At 41.1% G+C, this 22,313-nt stretch overlaps 1 protein-coding gene across 2 annotated transcripts in view; it reads left to right on the top strand.

Annotated features, from left to right (window-relative positions):
- ccdc88c (coiled-coil domain containing 88C) overlaps positions 1-22,313 on the top strand; it is a 55,046-nt gene that overhangs the window by 8,833 nt on the left and 23,900 nt on the right. For both annotated transcript variants that reach the window (XM_079573336.1, XM_079573337.1), the window contains exons 4-12: positions 11,337-11,406; positions 13,021-13,079; positions 16,616-16,699; positions 17,610-17,753; positions 18,559-18,791; positions 19,166-19,247; positions 20,013-20,171; positions 20,341-20,487; positions 21,620-21,770. In XM_079573336.1, coding sequence (XP_079429462.1) covers positions 11,337-11,406; positions 13,021-13,079; positions 16,616-16,699; positions 17,610-17,753; positions 18,559-18,791; positions 19,166-19,247; positions 20,013-20,171; positions 20,341-20,487; positions 21,620-21,770 — 1,129 coding nt within the window. The remainder of the gene's footprint in view (positions 1-11,336; positions 11,407-13,020; positions 13,080-16,615; positions 16,700-17,609; positions 17,754-18,558; positions 18,792-19,165; positions 19,248-20,012; positions 20,172-20,340; positions 20,488-21,619; positions 21,771-22,313) is intronic.

Raw genomic sequence — 22,313 nt, 5'->3', positions numbered from 1 at the left:
CAAGTGTTTGTATTTTAGCTTATGAAATGCTATTAAAGAATAACTGATCTGAACAAGGCAACTCAATTTGCCTCTCAGCAACACCAAAAACAGATAAACACAATAAAAACACACCCATCCATCCATTTTCTTCCGCTTTATCCGGGGCCGGGTCGCGGGGGCAGCAGTCTCAGCAGAGATGCCCAGACTTCCCGATCCACACACACCTCCTCCAGCTGTTCTGGGGGGACCCCGAGGCGACACCAGGCCAGCTCGGAGACATAGTCCCACCAGTGTGTCCTGGGTCTTCCATGAAGCCTCCTCCCAATAGGACATGCCTGGAACACCTCCCGCGGGAGGCGACCAGGAGGCATCCGGAACAGATGCCCTAGCCTCAGCTGCTTCTTTTGACGTGAAGGAGCAGCGACTCTACTCCGAGCTCCTCCCGGGTAACTGAGCTCCTCACCCGATCTCGAAGGGTGCGCCCAGCCACCCTGCGAAGGAAACTCATTTTGGCCGCTTGTATTCGCGATCTTGTCCTTTAGGTCATTACCCAAATCTCATGACCATAGGTGAGGGTGGGAACGTCGATCGATCAGTAAATCGAGAGCTTGGACTTGGCTCCCTTTTCACCACAACAAAGGGACAAACACACAAATATATTAATGCAACCTAAAGCCTGTCATGTAGCCAAGGATATGAAAAAAAAGTCCTGTGATCCTTGTTAAATGATTTTCCATTTGTTTATTAATAGATTTAACTGATAATTGTTCTGTAACATGATGACAAGAAAAGATAAGACTTCATTGATCTTTAAATGGAGAGAAAGAGGGAAAGAAGAACATTCACTTTTTCACTCAGATAAATCCACTTTCAAGAAAGTCTCTTGTTGGTATCGGTTAATATCGGATATCAGCAGATACTCAAACCCCCAGTATTGGTATCAGAAGCACAAAAGCTGGATCGGTGCAATATACAGTTATTGTTTGTTTTTCATACATCAAACAATCAACCAGGCCTGTTTTATAAGAGAAATAGCCCTAGATATGAACATAAGTGAATTACGCGGTCACACATATTAATACCTGGCCCGACCTCGCCTCATATTTGGCACAGAAACGGCTGATAAGAAGCTCAAAAGCAGCTGATTTTTTTTTAGTTATAGCCCTCTCATCCTCCGGGCCTGTCCCAGCTCCACCCCGCGCAGTTATGTCGCTGTGTGGCCCGGGTGCATGTGCAGTTGTTGTCACTTGATATTGCGCCTGCGAACGGGGCCAGGTCGTACAGTCTGATCGTGTTAAGCTTTTCCAGCAGTAAAAAAATGGATTACGCTCAGTCAAACTTACACGGAGGACTAACATACAACCATGGAGTCATATTTAACAGTCTCTGAAAAAGATCTGCAGGATTAAATTTAACAGTTTGAGTCACGATTACCAGTTTTATCATCATTTGGGTTAAGCTTTGTTTAGAAACGCTTCATTCATGGTGTCCTGTGTTTGATCAGTTTTCAGTTTGGCATCGGTTTTGTTCTGGTTTAAACCTGATCCAGAACAAGTGTTAAGAAGAAATTGAGAAACACTTGTGTAGGGTCTACGCCTTTACCAGATCATTTCAGCGCTAGACTTGGCTCCACTACCAATTATTCCTTGCTAATAGCTAGCAACTGCTGTGTTAAGCTTTATTTAGACCGGATCACTCATGTCTGTGCCAAAAGAGTGCGAGTCTGGGCATTTTCATATCGAGAAATTGTGAAGTATCATACAAATGTAATTAAAAAGCCTGAAAAAAATCATAATATCTGATCTTTTGTTGACCTAATGAATCATCATGTACAATCTCAGTCTCTACTAAATGCTTTATTTTTAAACTAATGCCCAGTATTTGCTTCGAATGATTTAATGCTTCCACAATAGATTGATCGCAAGAAGCTTTGGCTGAATCCAGACACAATAAACCACACGGGCCGTCTATACCGTGGTGTGTGGTTCATGTGTCTCTGAAGTGGGTCATTCCAGACACTGTGGGGTTAATCTGTCCATGTTGGTTAATCTGTAACATTCAAAACCGTGACCTCATCCACGCACGCTTATACGTTCTGGCCTTTCTAGCGCTGGCCTCGTGTGCCGTGACTGCCCCATAAAAAGTGAGCAAAGATCATGGATTTGTGGATTTGAAAAGTGATTTTGTTTTGGGTTTCAATTACAGTTTGTAGAGAGAAAATCATGTGAAACGAATAAGTGACTCAGAGGTGACTCACCCGAAACACCACCCGCTAAAATATTTGACCCTTCAAGTACCACCAGGCCTGGAACAAGATCAAAGCTGGAGTCAACCAGGTCAACAAAGGTCTGGTTTAAACAAGGGTAAACCATGTCTAAACTCGTAAATCCACCAAACGTAAACACAAAAGCAAAAATGATGAATTAAAATGAATGGAATCTAAAATTGCAGACCACATGAAAACCACTGGTGTATCTCACCACATACCATGAGTATTGGCCCGAAAAACTATTTGGGTCTTGGATTCGAGGAAAAAAACGACTGCATAAAGTTTCTAAATCAACATAGTATTGTCAGAGGTGCCAGTAGTAATTTAGGAGGAAGATGCTCAACCCTTCCTGCTCTTCTGTAAGTCTGCATATTGGCCAGGGCTGCAAAAAAAATCATAGTTTCAGTATCCATGTTGCAAAATAACTTGTTTCCCAACAAATTTCTTTGCAAACTCACCCTAAAACAAAACAGTACATGGATCGTCTTAATATGTAAAGGTTAAGACTGACTTTAGTATTTTTTTTTTAGCTCATGTGCTAAAGTACTTTGTTAATGGAACAGTTTAAAACAGTATTACAATAATAATATTGCAAAGATGCATCGTATTTAAATAGGCCTGTCACGATAACGGAGTTCAAAGTCCGATGTGTTGAGCCACAAAAATACAAATTTATGATTTGTTATTTCACCCCCTGCCTCTATATGGCACTGTCTCTTTTTCCTCCCTGGGCCTATATAAGGGGACAATTCTTCTTGGATATTGGGTTGTTGAGCCAAATAAATACGTTTATAGAAGTGGAACTTCTATAAGTGTCTGGGAACCTTTCATTTGACTAATGTTATAAAAGCATTCTGACACTGTGGTCAGTATGCTTTTATAACATTAGACAAGAAGAAACTCAATCCTGGAAGATTTGGATTTGACTGTTGCTAATGCAGTTTCTATGCCATTACAAAGACCTTTTAACGCCATAGAAATTAAGTAAAGCTTTGTTCTAAATCTTAAAATATCCCACAATACACATATATATATATATTGTTTTACTTTAGAAAATTGCGACAAAAAATTCAAACAAATGTGCAGACGATAAATATTGAGTCCAAAATGTATTGTTCATCTGCCATTTACTGAAGTCCATAGGTGTCTTGCAAGTAGTTTCAATATAGTTCACCATTACGGAGTGTGACTGTGCTGCAAAAGCGACTGTGTTAAGAAAAGTACAGTATTATGACCACACAAAGTGTGCCTCAGCCGCCGCAGTATAATCTTTAATGTAATTCAGTCAGACCTCTTTTTCACCGCGTGTCCAGCTGTTCAGATCAGGCCGACGGGCGTTGGCTTTCACCTAATTAGATGCAGCGGTCCCTGGAGACCCTATACCCCACGAGTCATCCCGACGATCCCCCCGATGACACCGGCGACTGCAGCGAGTGTGTGCGGCGGGACAGGGGAGGGAGAGGGGAGGGAGGTGCAGCCATCTCCCTTCTGTTCCCCTCTCAGTACAAAGCCTGGTAACCTGATATCTGCCACGCTGAATAACGCCAAAGCCTGCAAGCTGGGTTTTTCCAAGAGCTCACGTGGAGGACGGGTCACGAGTGTAGTCCGTTATTATAATTATGGTTTACATTAGACTATCAAATATGCTTAACAGCTACAGTGTAGTATTGACCTTAAAGTGAAAGTAAGTGGCATTAGTTTGGGCTCATAAACAGCACTTTTTCTCAAAGAGCTTCTAGATATAGAAATGAAAACCATGGCATATTTATTTTCCAGTTATTTTCCAAGTCATTAAATACATTTTTCCATAATCAAAGCCTTAAATGTTATTGAAAAGCATTCAATTGGATTCAAACTGGCATTAAATCTAAATTTATTGGAGAATAATGACATTGCTCAACAATTTTACTGGGTGAAAAACACCAAAGTGTTCGTCTATAACATGTTCAGCTGCAGTTTTGGCTGAAATTGACCACATTTTTGGTTTAAAGATGCCTGTTTTGTCGAAAGAAAGAAATAAACACATTGAGTGCCGCGCTGTTTTTAGGGTTTAGTTGTTGAGTGCCAACAATCCAGACTATTTTGCATGATGTTTGTAGCACCACATAGTATTCTATGTTATAGCTATGGACACATGAAAGGGGAGACTCTAAGCTTAGCGTAGATGAAAACGGTTTAATTCTACGTGCCTCGGTTCCGAAGCTAAACAGAGGCTAATTTTAATCAAAATCACAGATTTTTTTTAATAGAAACGGAAATATTGCGTGTTTCTGATTAACTCCTCTCTCCTCCTCTCTGCTCTCTGGATAGGCACTAATGTTTTTGGAAGAGGCAAATGCCTAAATATCTCATTTCAAATCAGTTTTCCAGGACAGCAGTGTTGACACACGTTTTGAAACACTGCGTGTTAACGATCACATTTTAACAGCCTGGTTCTCGGATTGGAGACTTAAACAAGATGTTTCTCAGCCGTCCTTGGACCGATTTTAACCATTTAAAAACTCAGAAAATGTTAAAATCTTAACTGTTTCGATCCTTCCATGGGAAGCCGCTCTGCTTTGTTAACAGTTGTGTTGCTGCTCAGATGGTGATAGTATCTCTCATTGTTTTTAATCTAATTAAACTAACTTAACTAATCAAAAGGTGTGCCCCAGACTGTTACCATTAAACACATGTTTGCACAGAGGTACTGTGCATTCGATGTTGTATCTCTGTCTCTATAACGTTTGCCTACATCAATCCATGTCACACCTGCAGCTACAAAAACAGGAAGATCTAGCATTGTGTGACATTGATAGCCTCATGCTGCACGTTTAAAATCATTTTCCATCGTCTGAAATAACACTCAAACCACTACAGACAATTGGAAATGTTTTTTATGCACAATGGTGGCAACAGGCCCACATTTATGCATTTAGCAGCATGGTAGATCAACTTTTAAACATTCTGTAATAGTAGGCATAAGATTAGAAACCTTTTGAATTAATACTGAATAGAGAATGTGCACACAATTCATTCTGGTATGCTAGAGCACAAATCAAATGTTATGTCTAAACAATACAGCTCTTTGCTGTATTCAAACTGTTATGTTGTTGCATCTACTCTTGCCGCCCCGTTTGTAAGTGACATTATTCCCGTCTGGCTGTTGTGAATTGTAAAAAAAAAAGTATTGTTGTGTTGAAACTTTAGGAGTTGCTCTGTTTTGGTCTCGCTCCCAGTTCCCCGGTTTTCGTTGCCCTCCTTGGTTTCCGTGGGAACAGCCGAACAAAGCCTTGAGTCTACGACGTGGGATGTTTTCATGTCCATATCCTCCTCCCCGTCCCACATAGACACACACAAACACACGCCCCACTGTGCCTGCTTTGGCTAGACTTTGTGTGGGGCGGCCATCTTTGTTTATGTCTGGCACTAGCTGGAAGTTGTGAGTGGTATTTCTGGAGCATTATTCAGGCTAGAGTTTGGGAGAGGCACATTATCATTGAGATTTCCCTCATTTACGAAGGAACCAACCACCAAACACTGACTCATTAGATGAAAACACAATAAATGGAGAGAAACCCTGCATTTTTTTTCCAAAATACGGAGCTGTTTTGATGCTACAAACCCGAGCTCAATGTCTCATCTTTCATGTACGATAAAACGGTGGTTATGCATAAAAATCTATGTTTCAAAATCAGATCCATGTCTTCTAAAGTTGGCTGTATGAAACTTCCTAAAGGACTAGGACTAAACTACAGTTCGGCAAGGACTGAATCTTGAGAGTCAGCGTTTGTGTATGGAAAATTGTAGTGTATTATTGGATATTTTTCTGAATTTTAGAGCAGTTTATCTTGGGGTGTATTCAGACCAGAAAAGTCGTTTGGTCTGGATCAGAAGAAGCTTTTTTTTTCCGTTTTGTGCGGTTCGCATTCAGACTGTACTTTTTGCAAGTGAACTATATTTTGTAAACACATACACGTGTGTGACCATCGAGACGCCTATTGGACAGCAATGACCACAACAAATGAACGAAAAAAATCTATATTTGAAGCTTACTATGATAATAAAAGAAACGTAAGAGACTAAGCCACTTACCATTAACCTCAGCTTCACTGGAGCAGCTGAAGGAAGAGGTGTTTTCTGCAGATGAAGGGTCGTCTGCTGAGCTGTTTGTTTTTATTATGACGGACCAACTGTTGGTCTTGTTCCTCAACTCTTCTTTAATGCGTCTCGTACTTTCATAAAAGTTTGACGAAGTTTTTTCCACTTTGACGCTGCGGCTCTTCAGGAGACGCTCGAAGCCTCTCTCCTTGATTTTGTCACTAAACACGCTGAACACGAACGCATTTTTGTTCTGGATCTCCTGGATATTTTAGCATCTGCCCAAATATCCAGGAGGCTCAGTGTCTCGTCGTTGCTCCAGGTCTGTCCACGGCTTATTGTTTGTAACATCCATCCAGTATTAGCGTTAGCAGCAGCAAAGGGCTGTTTCCCACAGTGCCTTGCTACAGTGGCTTGTTAAGCCCAAAAAAGCCGCATGTATTCGGATCAACAGTGGTTTATATTCACACCTGAAGCGAACTGCGTCAGAGTCCGTTTGGAAGCGGACCGAGACCAGGATTTGTTGTATTCACACCTGCATAAGAGGTCCGGACCATGATTCAAAACCCTGGTCCGTTTAAAGTGCAGGTCTGAATACACCCTAAAACAACATCATACAGTTATTGTGAATTTGTCATTTTGCTCACTTTATGAGTTTTACAGGGAAAACAAGTTGTTAGGCAGACTCCACTAACGGTTTGCTCTGGGTTCAAAGAAAGTGCTAGCATTCCCTGTGTCAACACAAAACAAAGACTTGAAAAAGGAGCTGAAGCATAACTATGAATGAAGGAAGCAGTCCTCTTTGTGGCCTTAAGTCTGGGTTGAACTGAATGGTTTTTCCCAGCGGAGTTCGTCGCGTTTCATGACTTGAAAGAAATCGTGAAGCGAGATCTCTGCCAAGGCACACAGGACCTGCCTCGCGAAGTTACAGGGAAAGTTGGACTCAAAAGTGATTGTGGGGCAAATGGTCTTTCCGTAGATGCACAGAAACAATAGTAAAGACTCTACTTCAACCAATGGTGGAGCCAAGTGAAGAAATGTTCTACTATCATCTGACTTATGGCCAAAGATGTGTTCTATCTCAGGCTCAACGACATAGTATTATTGTGATTTCAACTCCATTGCAATATTTCGTATTGATCTCGCAGACCTCGTTCAAAAATGTAGGGTTTAAAATGCTGGTATAGCAGGGTTGCAGTTGATTGTATTGATCCTGGATTAGACACGGAGCCCGGTGTGTTAGTGGGCCATGCGCCGGAGCCTCTGTGACTGTGTTGTAAATGGGTCAGTGCGGCCGCTGTATTGAACTCCTGTCAGTTTGAAGAGTCGGTTTCAGCTGGTGATGTTGCCGCAAGAGAAATGTCATGGATCAGCTTGGGAACTGCAGCACACACTGTTTACTCTTGTACAGTCAACATGCTTAAACATATAAGTCGTGTAAATAGAGTTTGTTTGCGGAGCGTGTAAGTCTCCATAATGATCTAGAGCAGGAAGTTTTGAGACTAAACCAAGGCATTTACATTTTTCCCTCATAGCCATCTGCTCCGCTGCATGTTTAATTCAGTAGGTACAGTTTTGTTTGTGCGCCGTTGAACCGGAGTCTCGTGTTACTGTTCTTTATGGAGGCCAGCGAAACACTACCTGCAGGCTCGGCCTTTACCTGTTGGAAACCGGCGGCTCAGTTGTGACCGCTGTAAAACGAGAGGCGTTTATGAGGCCGGTGACACAATGGACCCGCCTCATTATGCATCTCATAAACTTACATGGCTTCAGCTTGTGTTTCCCAAAGGCAGAACTAAGAATTACACAGACAGTTTACCCCCAGACTGTGTGGAAAAATGCAATGTTGAGTCTGTGTGCTGCAAAACATATTTTTCCCCTTATCAAGTATAAGAGCAAACTGCAAAGTCTAACATTAAGGTTGTGTGGGTTTCCGTCACCTGACATTTACCTGTTTTAGGCTCCATTTTGAAGCCTTTTACTCAAGTTGTTTATTTATTTATAAGAAACTCTACCAGCCTATTATTCTTTATTTATTTTCCATCATAATAACAGCTGCATCTGCTCTGTGCACAAAATGCTGCATAGTAACATAATGCTAACTTGTTACACTGTTTCCTGTCTGTGTTATGCTTTTATGCATTCCTAGCTATATCTCGCTGAAATAAATAAATATTTCAGCAGTGCGTGGTAGAAAACAAGCAGACGTTGAATAACCCCTTACAACATAAAATAAAACAACTTCACTAAAAGTTTTTGATAAATTAAGGCGTTTTAGCATTGAAGCTGAGGGCTAACGTTCATTCGATGCTAATGTTTAGATCTCAACGCTTTTCTACCTTCATTTGGCCCAAAGCGCTTTACAGGAAGAAACCAGTCAGCCACCCACAATTTCATTCGTACATTGGTTTATGAAAATGCTGTACCTACTGCTTTAAAAGTAAATGGGTACTTCCGGGTTTAGCAAAGAAAAATGCTAACATCCGAGTCTGCACAGCAGCTACGCTAACCCAGGAAGTTACAACTTTAGTAAATATAACTTTTTTAGCAGTAGGTGCAGCATTTTTGGCTATTGAGTTTGAGAAATAAGTAGGTTCAGTAACTCTCCGTTGAGTGTCAGAAATATTGATGGTAGTTTTTAAGAGTTTTTCAAAAGTATATATTAACAGACATTTCAGTAGTAAAGACTTCCATCCTTCACCTCTCAACCAATCACCTCACAAGTCATTATGTACACACTCTACAACCCTCCTCTGGTCAATACCCATCACAGCAGCAGGACCACCATCTCCATGTCGTCTTATTCACTACCCCCAGTGTCTAGTCCCCAGAGCAATTTGCTGTATTGTCAGATTAGTGTGTCCCTGCTGAAGTCTCTCTCGATGCATTTTGTCTTTCTATTATTGTATTAAAGTGGCTACATTCCTGACCACATGTTGAGCGCTGGACAAAGCTGCAACTCTAATAAGCCTTTTCTTCTCTTCTGTCTGAAAACATTAGTGTCTTGATTCATTGTGTGTGCTTTTTAATCAGTTCTTCCGTTAACCAGAATGCAGTCGTATAATCCTATCCTAATACTACGCAAACTGGTAGAAGTTGAAAAATGATTTCCTTCACCTTTGCAGGGGGTCATAGAGCACGTCTCCTCCCTTCCTCTGCTCCGCTCTGGCCTCGTTTTGCTGTCGTGTTTCCTGTGGCTAAACCTAATCCCCGTCAAGTCCCTCATCACAACAGTTAATAAGTCATTTTTTGGGACAGTCGGGTCAATAAGGTTTGAATGCGGGACTGGAAAAGTGCTGTTTTGTTTTTCTGAAGCACACACTCACTTTGACTGGTCGACTTGATTTAGCCATGGTTTATCCCTCACTCTTGTTCAGATTTGGGTAGATTTGGGTATGACCTTGTTTTATTCCTGGTTCGAACCTATTCCATGTAAACTTAGTCTTGATGTTGTTGAGAATCCTTAGTTTAAAGCAGTACTAAGTAACGTGTTTACCTTAATAAATCCTTTTGGTAGTTTCTGTGGGGGTGATACAAGTGTTTATGGGATGATTGGAGGGTCTCTCATCTCCCCCTGGTGTCTCTGGCCAGAAAACCACAATTGCAACTTGTCTGCCACCGGACCGGAGCCACCAATACACACTAATAGAATCACGAAGAAGAAGCTAACAGGCTAACGGGCAAAGCTAACTGCGGGCTAGCGCCACTTAAACAGTATTTACAGCCAAGTTTGGGTGAAAAAAAATATTTCCATTATGTAATTGGATGTACAATATCCCTCTGTCCCTTCACACTTTCTGTCAGCGTAGTATTTACTCTCCAAGATAATTAATATGTTAAAAAATTGCAGCTTGCTAGGACACCTGCAGTTGCACTTATGGCCTCTAGGGGCAAGAGTTACTTAGTACTGCTTTAAAGTCAGTCAGCTTCAACATGGCCTGGAGAGATGATATTTTGGACTGGAAAAGCATGTTTTTCTATGTCCTGAAGCAAATGCACTCACACCTTGACTGGTTTAAACCTATAACTTGTTAAGTCCTGGTTTAGTACTACGTAAATCCTAGTTTTGACCTAGATTTTTACCTTTAGTCTTCATTTTTACCCATTTAATGTCCTTGTTGACCAAACTTTTTCAGAGGTGTTACTTGGATTGGATTTTGTTAAGCGTCCCTCCTTTGGACAGTCCGACAGGTGCTTCATGGCCCGAGGGGGAGGATATTTTGAACTGGAAAAGGTGGTTGTTGTTTCTGTCGTGAAGCGAGTGCGCTCCCTCTGTCTGCAGCAGGGTGTTTCCTGTTGGCTCGGTGCCCGGTCTCCCACACAGGTCTGAGCTGCTGCTGCTGCTGTGGACTTTGATATAGATTGTTCTCAACATGTTTTAAACTAAAGCCGAGTCATTGCACTGAACACAACCTATTACTTCAACTAATCTGTGAAAAAGCTACTGGTTTTCAGAATTGCACTTGTTGAAGCATTACGGCGGTATTGTGTGGTATAGTAGAAAATATGCAAAACAGTAAGATAATGAGCAACTGAAGTTTGTGTATCTGAACGAGTGTTTGACATTTGGCCCTACCTATCAGATATATTGCATTTCCTGGTTCAAGTGATAATAAAACAATTTACGCACACAAAGAAACGCTTTTGCTTTTGCTCTCATTTTTCTGGGGTTATACAGTATTCTCAATAGTCTAATTTCTCCCAAGTATTAATCACAGATCTGTCCAAATTGGTGTCCTTTGACAAGAGAATCCACCCATATACTAGTGGCTCTTTAAGTGTCCACTGTGCTGCTTTTATTATTGAACTTACCACCAATCCTTTCTGTATGTCCACAATTGTTTTTACTATTATCTTCTCCTGCTTCTTTGCTCTATTGAAAAATCTCTATATGGACTTGCCAGCTTTGTTTTTGTGATCTTATATTGTATGTCTATTGCTCTTCTCTATTAAAGTTGAGCTCAAACAAATGTAAATTAACTTTTCTTTTCCTTCTTTGTTACAGGAGACATTGCAGCAGTTGATCGTCATGCCTCTTCCCAACATCCTTTGCATCGCCAAGGATCCAATATCAGGTAAAATATCCTGCTCTTTATATGAAACTAATGCTCCAAGTCGTTTTAAATTCAAATAATTGCACTTTTTCATGATAATTTTTGAAAAGGCATATTGAAAACCATCTATAGGCGAGTCATTCAATCTTATCAGGCTCCTGGTTATGTGCAAAAGTGCATGGCATTGACAATAATAGATAGGTGTACAGCATGTTATGTGTTATGAATGGAATAGACAAACAGGGCATTGTCGACTTGTCAGTTCTCGAGGCTGTTTGAAATAAATCGCTGAACATAATCATTAGTGTAGCATTACTGCACATCCGCCAGCAACTGCTTGTCACATGCCTCAAGGTTATGTTCTGTGCAGTTGTTACAAAGGGTAAAACAAGGGTGAATCTGTAGTCAGCAGGTTTACAGGGCATTACATTTTGTCTTAAAGGTTGCTTATGTTTGTGTGCGTTTGACCTTGTAGTGGCCCAGACGCTGTATGAAAGGTCAGTACGGCGCCTTTACTTTCCGTCACAGTGGTCTCTAGGACGCTCCAGGATCAATTGTTTGGAAGGTTTTCATTGCTGATGGACTCTCTCATCAGAAAATATACAAAACAATTGATCCTGGAGCATAGTAGAGGCCACCGTGGTCGAAAGTAAAGGCGCTATGCTGACCACTCATACAGCCACTGAAGAAGTTGCATAACGCACCTTTAAAGGGGGCATATTACTGCTGTCTTTTGCTTCATTCACACCCTTTTGAGTAATCTGTTTACTTTCATTGTTTCTTCTTCTGCTGCCGAAGCGTTCCAATTAGGGATGGGACGATTATGAAATTTGGATGTTGAGTATTTAAAGGCACACTGTGTAACATTTTGGACAATACTGCTGTCATCAATACAAAACAAGCAGCTAATGAGCAGCTCGACACAGAAAATGCTTTTTCTGCTGTGGGTAATCAAAGAATGGATTTGGATGAGGAACTAAACTACTGAAATCTTAAATACTGCTGACTTTGGTCACATCTCCATGGAGACGAGACGTACCCACTCCCAGTAAAGTTACTGGCACTGGTTGTCTGATGGATTTAGCGATAATCTTCTAGCACGATAATTGTTTTTGCCCCATCCCTAGTTCCAATCTGTATTTTCTTTAGAATAATATCCAAAGCCCATAAACTGCTACAAAATCTCTGCACTCAAACTACACTTTTCACGCCGCCTTCGATTTGTTAACATGTGCCACTGGGTAAAAATGCAGGCTCGCATATTGTTTTTTGCATGTTCAATTCTCCTTGTGCAGGGTGATTCAACCAATTTTTGAGACTCAAAACAACACAGCCTTTGGCGATGTAGCCTCCTTTCCACTCACAGAAATTATGAACACTTAAAAGTTCACCACTGACATGCCCAAAGGCAAGTTCATAAGAAGGATCTGATATTTCAATCAATGAGGTCAATTTATTACTTCTATCTGAGTCATATTTACCAGTGGTGCCAACTTAGTGCATTGTAGCTGATTGATGCCTCTAGGTGTGACACTCCACCTGAACGCACTCTTTGTTAATCCCAGTTGCTTAGCGATTATGAGTGTGTATTATGACAAATCGATGTGAATAATATCTGTGTTTTGTCCCCTACAGCTAAAAGTATGGAGGAGTTGAAGAGGCTTTTGTTACTGATACTTGGCTGCGCTGTGCAGGTAAACCACACGCACGTTCTTGTTGTGAAGGCAGACATTGGGAAATGTGTCCGCGTTTGACCCATCCTTTACTGCAGGGGTGGGCATTTTCATAAGGGGCCACATAAGAAGCCTGAAATGAGTCAGAGGGCCACACCAACAATAACTCCAACTTATTCTGCAACTTTATCCTATTGTACATTACACTAAATTGTGTTTGTTTGAATATCTGATACTGGTATTTAGTAGGACTATTATTACTGAAAATATCTAGCCATATCAAGCCATGGCATGTGTGTGCATCGTTATTTAGCTATAGATGCAGACGGAATCGCGTCATAGAAGGGGGCGTGGCTTCGCCAAAGGGGAAAATAGAATCTTTAGAGAAACACACTTTGCCACTTTTTTTTGCCATTTTCTGGTGGAATATGAACATATTTATCACACATAAATAAAGTCAAGTGTAAATCGGGCCCATATGGATATTTTCTATAGCTAACCGTTAGCATTAGCCCAATGCTAACATGTAGCATCATGTTAGCATTCTCCATTATTTATGTTATTTATCTATTTATGAGCTGTTGAACCATTTTGCTCCTCTCCATGTGTTTGTATCTTTATTTAGTAGAAACTATGTTCATAATTCAGCACTTCCTTCAGAGTTTCTGGGAAGTGAAGCGATAGCAGGGGTCTCCACATAAATTTCCCTGAGGGCCAAAACATACACAGGGAGTGTTTTGCCCGGGTCCATTAACAAAAGTTCCTTAATAAGCAATGTTTTGACTGGGAAAATACTATTAATAATACAAACTTTTTTCATTAAATGAAAAATAATTAGCCTGACTGTAGCCAATGTGTTGTTTATATCCTGATCTCTCATTATATCAGTGCCCTCTGCTGGGCACGTGTGGAATTCTTTCCTTTTAGAGACGTACTTTTTTTGTGACAAACTCATGAATTTATGCCCTACATGTCGGATTCAATCACCTCTCGGGCCGGATGTGGCCGTAATTAGCCCAGGTCTTCTTTAATATCACAGATCTTTCAGGAGCAGTGCTTGGCTTTAGGTTGATGGGGGGGGGAAACTGGAGAGGAAACCCAACCAGACACAGGGAGGACGGACAAACTCTACATAGAAACCCCCACGCCTCCTGGAGTTGAACTGGTGGCTTCCTGGTAGAAGGCTAAAGCCACTTACGGCAATTAAAAACAAAATCTAAAACATCCAGAATATCTCGAATCAAAGAGCCTCCCTGTGTCTCCAGAGCAGGAAGTGAATGCGGCCAGTGTGTTGCTCGGCTTTGCATGTCTGAGCACAGCCGCCTGATAAGCGTCTGGGTGGGACTTCATTTGATGTGGGCGAGCCTCCAAAACATTACAAGTAAAATCACATTATTGTATTCTACAGTCCAGAGTAGTGAGCAGACATTCCTTAAACTCAACTCGATGAAAAGTAGTAGAAGCAGCAGTAATGGAAGCAGTTTGACCATATGTTGTTCTATGAGTAGTTTACTACCACATCATAAAGTATTTGACCTTTCAAGTAGCACCAGGCCTAAATCAAGATCAAATCAACACTAAACTGGGTCTAAATAAGATCAAATTGCTCTAACTTATGTCTTTTGCATTAATAAAGCTTAATTGAAAGAGGAAGCTACAATACCTCGCAAAATCTCTGTTCTGACCGAGATATACCCACATTTTTTAATTGCACTTAGTCACACTTAGTCTTCCATTGCCTCTTCCTATTTTCCTCTCATCTCCTTCCCTTGTTCCCGTCTTTTGTCCGCACCTGAACTGGCCCGACTGGTTCAGGATGCAGGATACAGACCACAAGGGAGCAATGAATGGAGGGACGGTTGATGGATTAAAACCACATGAAAATGATGCTGACGTCAAGCAAAAACAAGTTATTTTAGGATTCTCCAAGTCAACACGGGCCCAACCGTATCAAAGTCTGAATCAAACCACATGCACTTTATTTATTTTTAGTTTCAATTGAAAGGCTCAATGTTTTACAATGGCGCATGCGGCTTATTTGTGTTGGCAGTAGCTTTGGGCTGATTTCGATCTCACGCACAAACACGTGAACTGTCTTGCCCATCATCTGCAAGATGCATTAACTCTCGCTGGGATTGAACTGGCAACTTTTTGATTGTTTCTGATTGTTGCCATTGAGCCAGCGATTAAGTGTTGAAGGATGATAGGACTGTGATGGACAAAGAAAGAACTAAATCGTTTAGTGAACGAGTATTAGGTAAGGCTCCATTTATTGTGGGGACCCATCATTCAGTGCCACTTTCAGGAGCAGCAGACCTGGAGCCCGTAGAGAGGATTACCCTATTGTGCATGTTTATAGGTTGAGCAGTGGTTCCCAACCTTTTTTGTCTTGCTTACCCCTTGACTCGTTTATAATCGAGGTCCGATATATCGACTGGCCGATACTTGTGGATTATACAATATTGGCTATTGGCTGATCTAGTGCCGATAAAAGCCGATATATTCGGGAGTGAAAGTGAGAGAGACTTCCTGGTACATTGCAAATAGGGATGCCGGGGCTTTAAAACAAGTCCTCCCACACCTTCCTCGGCCTGATGGGAACAGAGAAACATGTTTGTTAAACGCACAAATCTGAGATTTCACAAAACCTCAGTGAATATGGACATGTCATTTTGAAGCACAGAAGCCGGAGAATTTACTCAATGAGTTAGTTTTGTATTGTATTTTTTTTATTTTTGATCAGCACGCAAGATGCCTTGGCTAGCAGCAATATGCTAATGCCAACGACAGCATGCTAATGCTAACGTCAACTAATCAAAGCTGAGACAGAAATTATAATTGAATCACCTGAAGTAATAAAATAAAATTGGCCACTGCTGGAGTGTTTATATTTATTTAAGTGTTTATTTTTTACAGGATTATAGTTAGACCAGATATTTGGGGGAAAAAAACACATATTTGTCTACCTCTAATTTATAAGCGGTATCCCCTACCTCGAGTATCTTGCCAATATTATTACAAAGAGACCAACTAAACTCAACTAAAGTATTATATAGTGTGTTGTGTTCAAAATGAAGCTAAAATACTCTCAAAATCAAACCTTTTACTGAAAAACATAAGTAAAACTTTCCTTTGAAATCAGTGTTGAAATTCTAATCAGTTTCAATTTCTTTTTTAATCTGAAATTATTCCAGCACCCCCTGCTTAGTGCTCCCATACCCCTGGTTGGGAAACACTGACCTAGAGGAAACTCTCCCAGGTACAGGGAGGAGTCCACACTATCTGGGAATAGATTTGTGCAGTGTGTCAAAATCATTAACTACTCAGCCACTATGTCGCCTCAAAATGGCAGCTTTGTGCTCGAGTACTACAGTAGACAGTAGATTCATGTGAATTTACTACTTAAACTAAAATACAGTTAACCACAACCAAAGAAAATAAAAAGTTCAAAGGCTAGATAAATTCCAGGCATTCGAACAAGTAATAGACGATGCATCAACAATCACATGTCCACACATTTAATTGTTTAATTGTTTAATTGTTTGTTTTGTGCCCAGTGCGAGCGTAAGGAGGAGATGATCGAGAAGATAAAGCTTCTGGACATCGAGACTCAAGCGGCCATCGTGTCTCACATTCAGGAGGTCAGTGGAACGCATTAATATTATTACACAAATGACGTCTTTGTGTCCTGATTAATTCATCATTGTCTCCTGATTTGGATTACCATTTCATTTATATAGATTGCAGAAACACACACGGCTTATTGTGTGCGGACAAAATTCCAAGAAACAGAAGCGCCATTCAAAGTCAAAGACAAATCCCTTTAATTATCGATGTTCGGTTTCACAAAAATACGTTTTTGTTATGAAAAAAAATCTTTTTCATTCAGGCCCCCTAGTCACACATGTCAACGTTTGAAAACATCCCCTCTAGTGCCTGATTCGCCAGTACAGCCTCGTGCTTGTTTACTGTGGAGCCATGATAATCCTACACATCAGCTGACGCCAAGGAAGAAAACAGACCATTATACAAACGATGTACTAACGTGATGTCTTCAGACTGGTTACTCTTTACTCTTAACCTCATCTCACTACTTCTGGATAATAACATTTTGTGTCTGAGATTTCCTACTAAATCAAGTGAAGATGTTATCAGGGTTCTTCTCTTTGAACAGAGGAAAAAGCTGATCTGCACATTTGCTGGTACTGAGATAAACATGCTTCCCTGTTCCATTGAAAGGGACTATACAGAGTTTAAAAATGTTAAAATTAAGTATTTTCCTCCCCTACATGTTCCAATAATGTCCGAAGGTGTAGATTGAGCTCAGACCTGTTCACCACAACTGCCTCTAAAATCCTGCAATGCTTAATATAGAAGCTGCAGTTACGCGTATGACCTGAGGTGGCAGTAGTGAGTATAAAATGGCTAACTTGCATCTAGCCCCTTTAAAGTATAGTCAAATAAAATTAATAATATGGATGTTTAAAATAAAACTCGACTGTAACCGTATGTATCAGCTGTGAGCTAAACAAATGTGGTAATGTGTTAAAGGTGACCCATAACCAGCTGAATGTCCTGGACCTGTCGTGGGTCGAGGGAGAGTCAGAGCTTGTTCTTGAGGAGATTGAACCCATGTCCCGCAACATGGCAACGTCGCTACGGCAACTCATCGACCAGAGGGACAAGGCCGTTGAGGTACAGAGAACCTCATCCACAAAAAACAACATTAGTATCAAGACTAGGGGCTGGGTCGAATCTAATGGAGGTTTGCCAGTCAGTTTGTGGATTTTATATTTGTCAACAACAATAAGCTTTTTCATTGCTACTGTCAAAGGTGCATTATGTGAAAAAAATGTGATAAATAATAAATAAATCGGGGGGTAATGCAAGTGTTAATGGGATAATTAGGGGGTCTTTCATCCCCCGGTGTGTCTGGCCAGAAAACCACACTTGCAACGCGACTGCCACCGGACCCGAGCAACCAATACACACTAATGGAATCACGAAGAAGAAGCTAGCAGGCTAATGGGCAAAGCTAACTGTGGGCTAGCGCCACTTTAAACAGTATTTACAGCCAAGTTTGAGTGAAAAAAATAATTTCAATTGTGTACATGGATTTACAATATCCCTCTCTCCCTTTGTCTTTTCTGTCAGCGTAGTATTTACTCTCACGGACAATTAATGAGTTAAAAAAATCACAACTTGCTACAACATCTAGGGGCTAGAGTTACTGAAGGTCAAAGTCAAAATGTGTTTATATAGCATATTTAAAATACAGTTCACATTGCCCAAAGTGCTGCACAAGAAAAGAAAAAAGACAATATACAAAGGTACAAAACTCTTCCTGAACTGTGGGAGCCATTTTTTAGTGTGTAATCAAACTGACTTTTTCCAGGTTAAGTTTTGTCCATTAAATGTATAATTTTTAACAGCATGCTTTTTTTTCACAGTGAAAGAAGCTTCTAAAATGTTCTTCCTGATTTGTTTTGATGCTTTACAGGTGATAGTGGATCTGACCCAGGAGAGGGACTACCTGTGCAGCCAGCAGCCCCAGCAGCACTGCAGGGACCTGGGCATGAGCAGTCCAGATCGAGGGCCTAACTCTAAAGACGTGGCTCTCAACAACGGGTCCCCGTCTGTCAATGCGACTGCACTCACAAAGGAGGAAAAGCATCACCTGTCTGTGGAGCTGGCTGACACCAAGAGCAAGCTGCGGAGATACAGACAAGAACTGTGAGTTATTATATTTATATATTCTACTCTGAGGGATTGAACACATTTTATTCCCAAACACAAAATCCTGGCGAGACTTGCTGTGTGTAATTTTGCAGTCTTCTTTGCCATACATCATCACCCTGCACCATTTAAATAAATCTTCAATGTAATTGCATATGTTTTGCTCTGTGTAAAACCCCAAACTCTTTCTCAACGGTTATAATTTGCCGTCTAGATTTTGTCCTGTGGTAAAACACTTCTGTGCCGTCAATGTCATTCCCGTTAGCTGTGAAGTGCCCCAATTACTGTCAGCTCGCGTGCACTTTACCAGGGCGTACGTTACCATAATGACAGATGTTTTTAACTTGTTTGGGTGTTCTATCTTCACTCAGGGAGGAGAAGACGGAGCAGCTGATGGACTCAAAACACGAAGTGGAGCGGCAGGATCAGGAGCTGCAAAGAATGAGGCAAGAGGTCAGTGCAGAGAGATTTGTACGGGGTCGACTTTATTTACCAAGGCTGTGACAAAACAAAGCATTTTAACCTCTTAACCGAGTGCAGTCCTCCAGTTTAGTTTAAGCTTCTGGACTGGAGCTTATAGCCTATAGGCTAGAGTAACGCCTCATATGAAAGCTAAGACCTAGAAAACCTTTTTTGTCACTTTTTTCATCCCATTTTTGTCACTTTTTCCATCACAATTTCATCACCTTTTTGTATTTTTTCATCACTTTCTTGTCAATTTTTCTTAACTTTTTTGTTGTAATTTTTTATCACATTTTTGTCACTTTTTCCATCACACTTTCATCACTTTTTTGTCATTTGTTCATCTCTTTTGTCAGATTTTTGTACATTTTTTCATCACTTTTTTGTCACATTTTTGTCATTTTTTTCTTCACATATTTGTCACATTTTTGCCTTTTTCCGCACTTTTTCATCCCACTTTCATCACTTTTTTATCACTTTTTTGTTGCATTTTCAACGTGCACTTTTCTGTTTGGTTTTTATGACTTTTTCATCCTCATTTTCATCGTCTTTTGGTCACTATTTTGACACTTTATCAAGAATCTTTTACATTTGGTTCAAGTCAAACTGGAGACAATGCTCTCGGTTCACTCATTATTCCATGTAAAACATCCAAAATATCATTAAGAATATTTTCATTTTGTCATACGTGAATCAAAATTGCCAATATCATTTCCTCAAAACTGTTGTAACTCAGTGTTTTGCTGATCTGCACAGAACCAGTCCCTGTCGTGTGAGGCGCGCTCGGCTCGCGCGTACCGGGACGAGGTGGACTCTCTCAGGGAAAGGGCGTCCCGGGTCGATCGTCTGGAGGCAGAACTGACGCGCTGCAAAGAGAAACTCAATGACGTGCACTTCTACAAAACCAGAGTCGAGGTACGGCGTCAGGTTACAGGACACTGAGACCATGGATACGCCAGTTTTCTTACAGCGACATTACAACATAATATGGTTAACGGTGTCTTGAGCGTTTAACCTTTCATTGTCCCTCATATTACACAAGTAACAAACTGCAATCAATGTCTATGTTTGTATTTCACATCAGGAGCTTCGTGAGGACAACCTGACCCTGATGGAGACCAAGGTGCTGCTGGAAGAACAACTGTCGGCCTCTAGGGGGCGCTGTGATAAACTGCACACACTGGAAAAGGACAACCTGCTGCTGAGGGCGAAAATCAACGACCTGGAAATGGTAACGCAAATCATGGTATTATCGGACACTGAAGTTTTCTCATCTACTGCAGCTCCTTTGCGTGTTAGACATGTCATTGGCTGCGTCTGAAACCATTAAATTACAGCCTCTGTGTCCTAACCCGAGCTCCTGATCCTTCACCAACTGTTAGATCTCTATGCAGGTAGTGAACTTTTGCCTCAGCAGCATTTTCCCAATTCGACCGTCCTTACCCAAGGGAAAGGGAAGTGACATTACCGACAGCTGCTGTTCTTCTTCTTTGAGGTTATTGGCGGACTGCAGGCAAACAAAAGTGTATGCCGCCACCTACCGTATTGCATATGCAACAACATAGTGTCCAAATAAAGAAAAATCCAGATGAGCCATCACATTTCCCTTTAGCCTTATTTTATCTCAACAGCTGTTTCATAAAGCTACAGTCTGCAAATTAGCCATGTGGCTTAAGTTTCTACTTAAAGGGACTATACAGAGTTTAAAAATGTTAAAAAAATAAGTATTTTCCTCCCCCTACATGTTTCAGCCATGTCCTAAGCTGTAGAATGAGCCCAGACCTGCAGGAGTCATGCAGGAGCTTAATATAGAAGGTGCAGTTACATGTATGACCTGAGGTGGCAGTTGTGAGCATAAAATGGCAAACTTGCATCTAGCCCCTTTAATGAAAACAAAACCACAAACTGCCTTCATTTAAGCCATTTAATGAGGCAGCTCTTTAAAACACTGACATGTGACTGAGCTGTGGTGACTCTAACATGTATTTTGTCACTTTTATAAAGTTTGGCTTGTGCAGAATCTTATCCTATATTTTTTTAATTAAATGCGCTCCTGTCTATCAACAGTGGTTGCACATTAATCACTCGAGGGTGGGGGCGAGGGGGGTGGGGGGGTTTGGCGGCACGGTGGCTTATGGGATGGCACATAGCTCTGAATCACCTATGCTAAAGTGGCTATGATAGTTCGCATTGAGGCTTCTTTTTCCTAGCTCCTTCCTAACTGACAGCCCAATTCGGAGGCTTCTTATCATGGCGGTCGCTGATGCACATCCGGTTTGGTGATACACCTTTTACCAATTTAAGGGTTTTGGATTCAGCCTTTGTGTCTTGATAATGAAGTGGTTCCTGTGCCGTGTTTTCAGGAGCGTGAGAACGAGCGGCGGCGTCTGGAGGAGCTGGTGGAGGAGAACATGCTGCTGGAGATCGGGCAGAAGCAGAGCATGAACGAGTCGGCTCACCTTGGCTGGGAGCTCGAGCAGCTCGCCAAGAACAACGACAACAACAACACTGAGAGTGAGGCTCAAGTTTTTACTCAGCCTTTCCTTTGTTTTTTAAGAACTGCAGCTTAAAGGGGATTGCATCTAGAAATGTGCAAATACTTCAACTTTAATGGAATCGTTACTAAATCTATGGTTAATTGCAATTTCTGGCTTAAGGAACTGCCAACCATGTGGCAGTAGCAGCTGGACAAGAAAAGTGGAAAGCATTAAGCTGAGGTTTATTTGGAAGCATTTCTCAGATTTAATTAAAAAGGCCATTTTCCATCTGTTGTCCTTGGACAGATGTTATGTTTGAGTCGACCTAGAAGCATGAACAGTAAAATTAACCACTTAAGAGTCTGCAGCAATGATTCAGTGAATAAAGAAATTAGATTTACTCATTTGGCCGGGAACATTTGTTGGATATTTTTGACTGTTTTCAGTGTATTATTTTACTCTCCACTCAAATTAATTTTTGTGAACATTCTACATAATCCAAGCACAATGTTCGAGACATTAGGACTGCAGTGCCTAATTTTCTTGCACAAACAATGAAAGTGGAAGCCAGTAAATCAAA

Source organism: Gobius niger, assembly GCF_951799975.1.
Source record: "Gobius niger genome assembly, chromosome: 16".
NCBI classification, from domain to species: Eukaryota; Metazoa; Chordata; class Actinopteri; order Gobiiformes; family Gobiidae; genus Gobius; species Gobius niger.
This window is presented reverse-complemented; position numbering and strand designations above follow the sequence as displayed.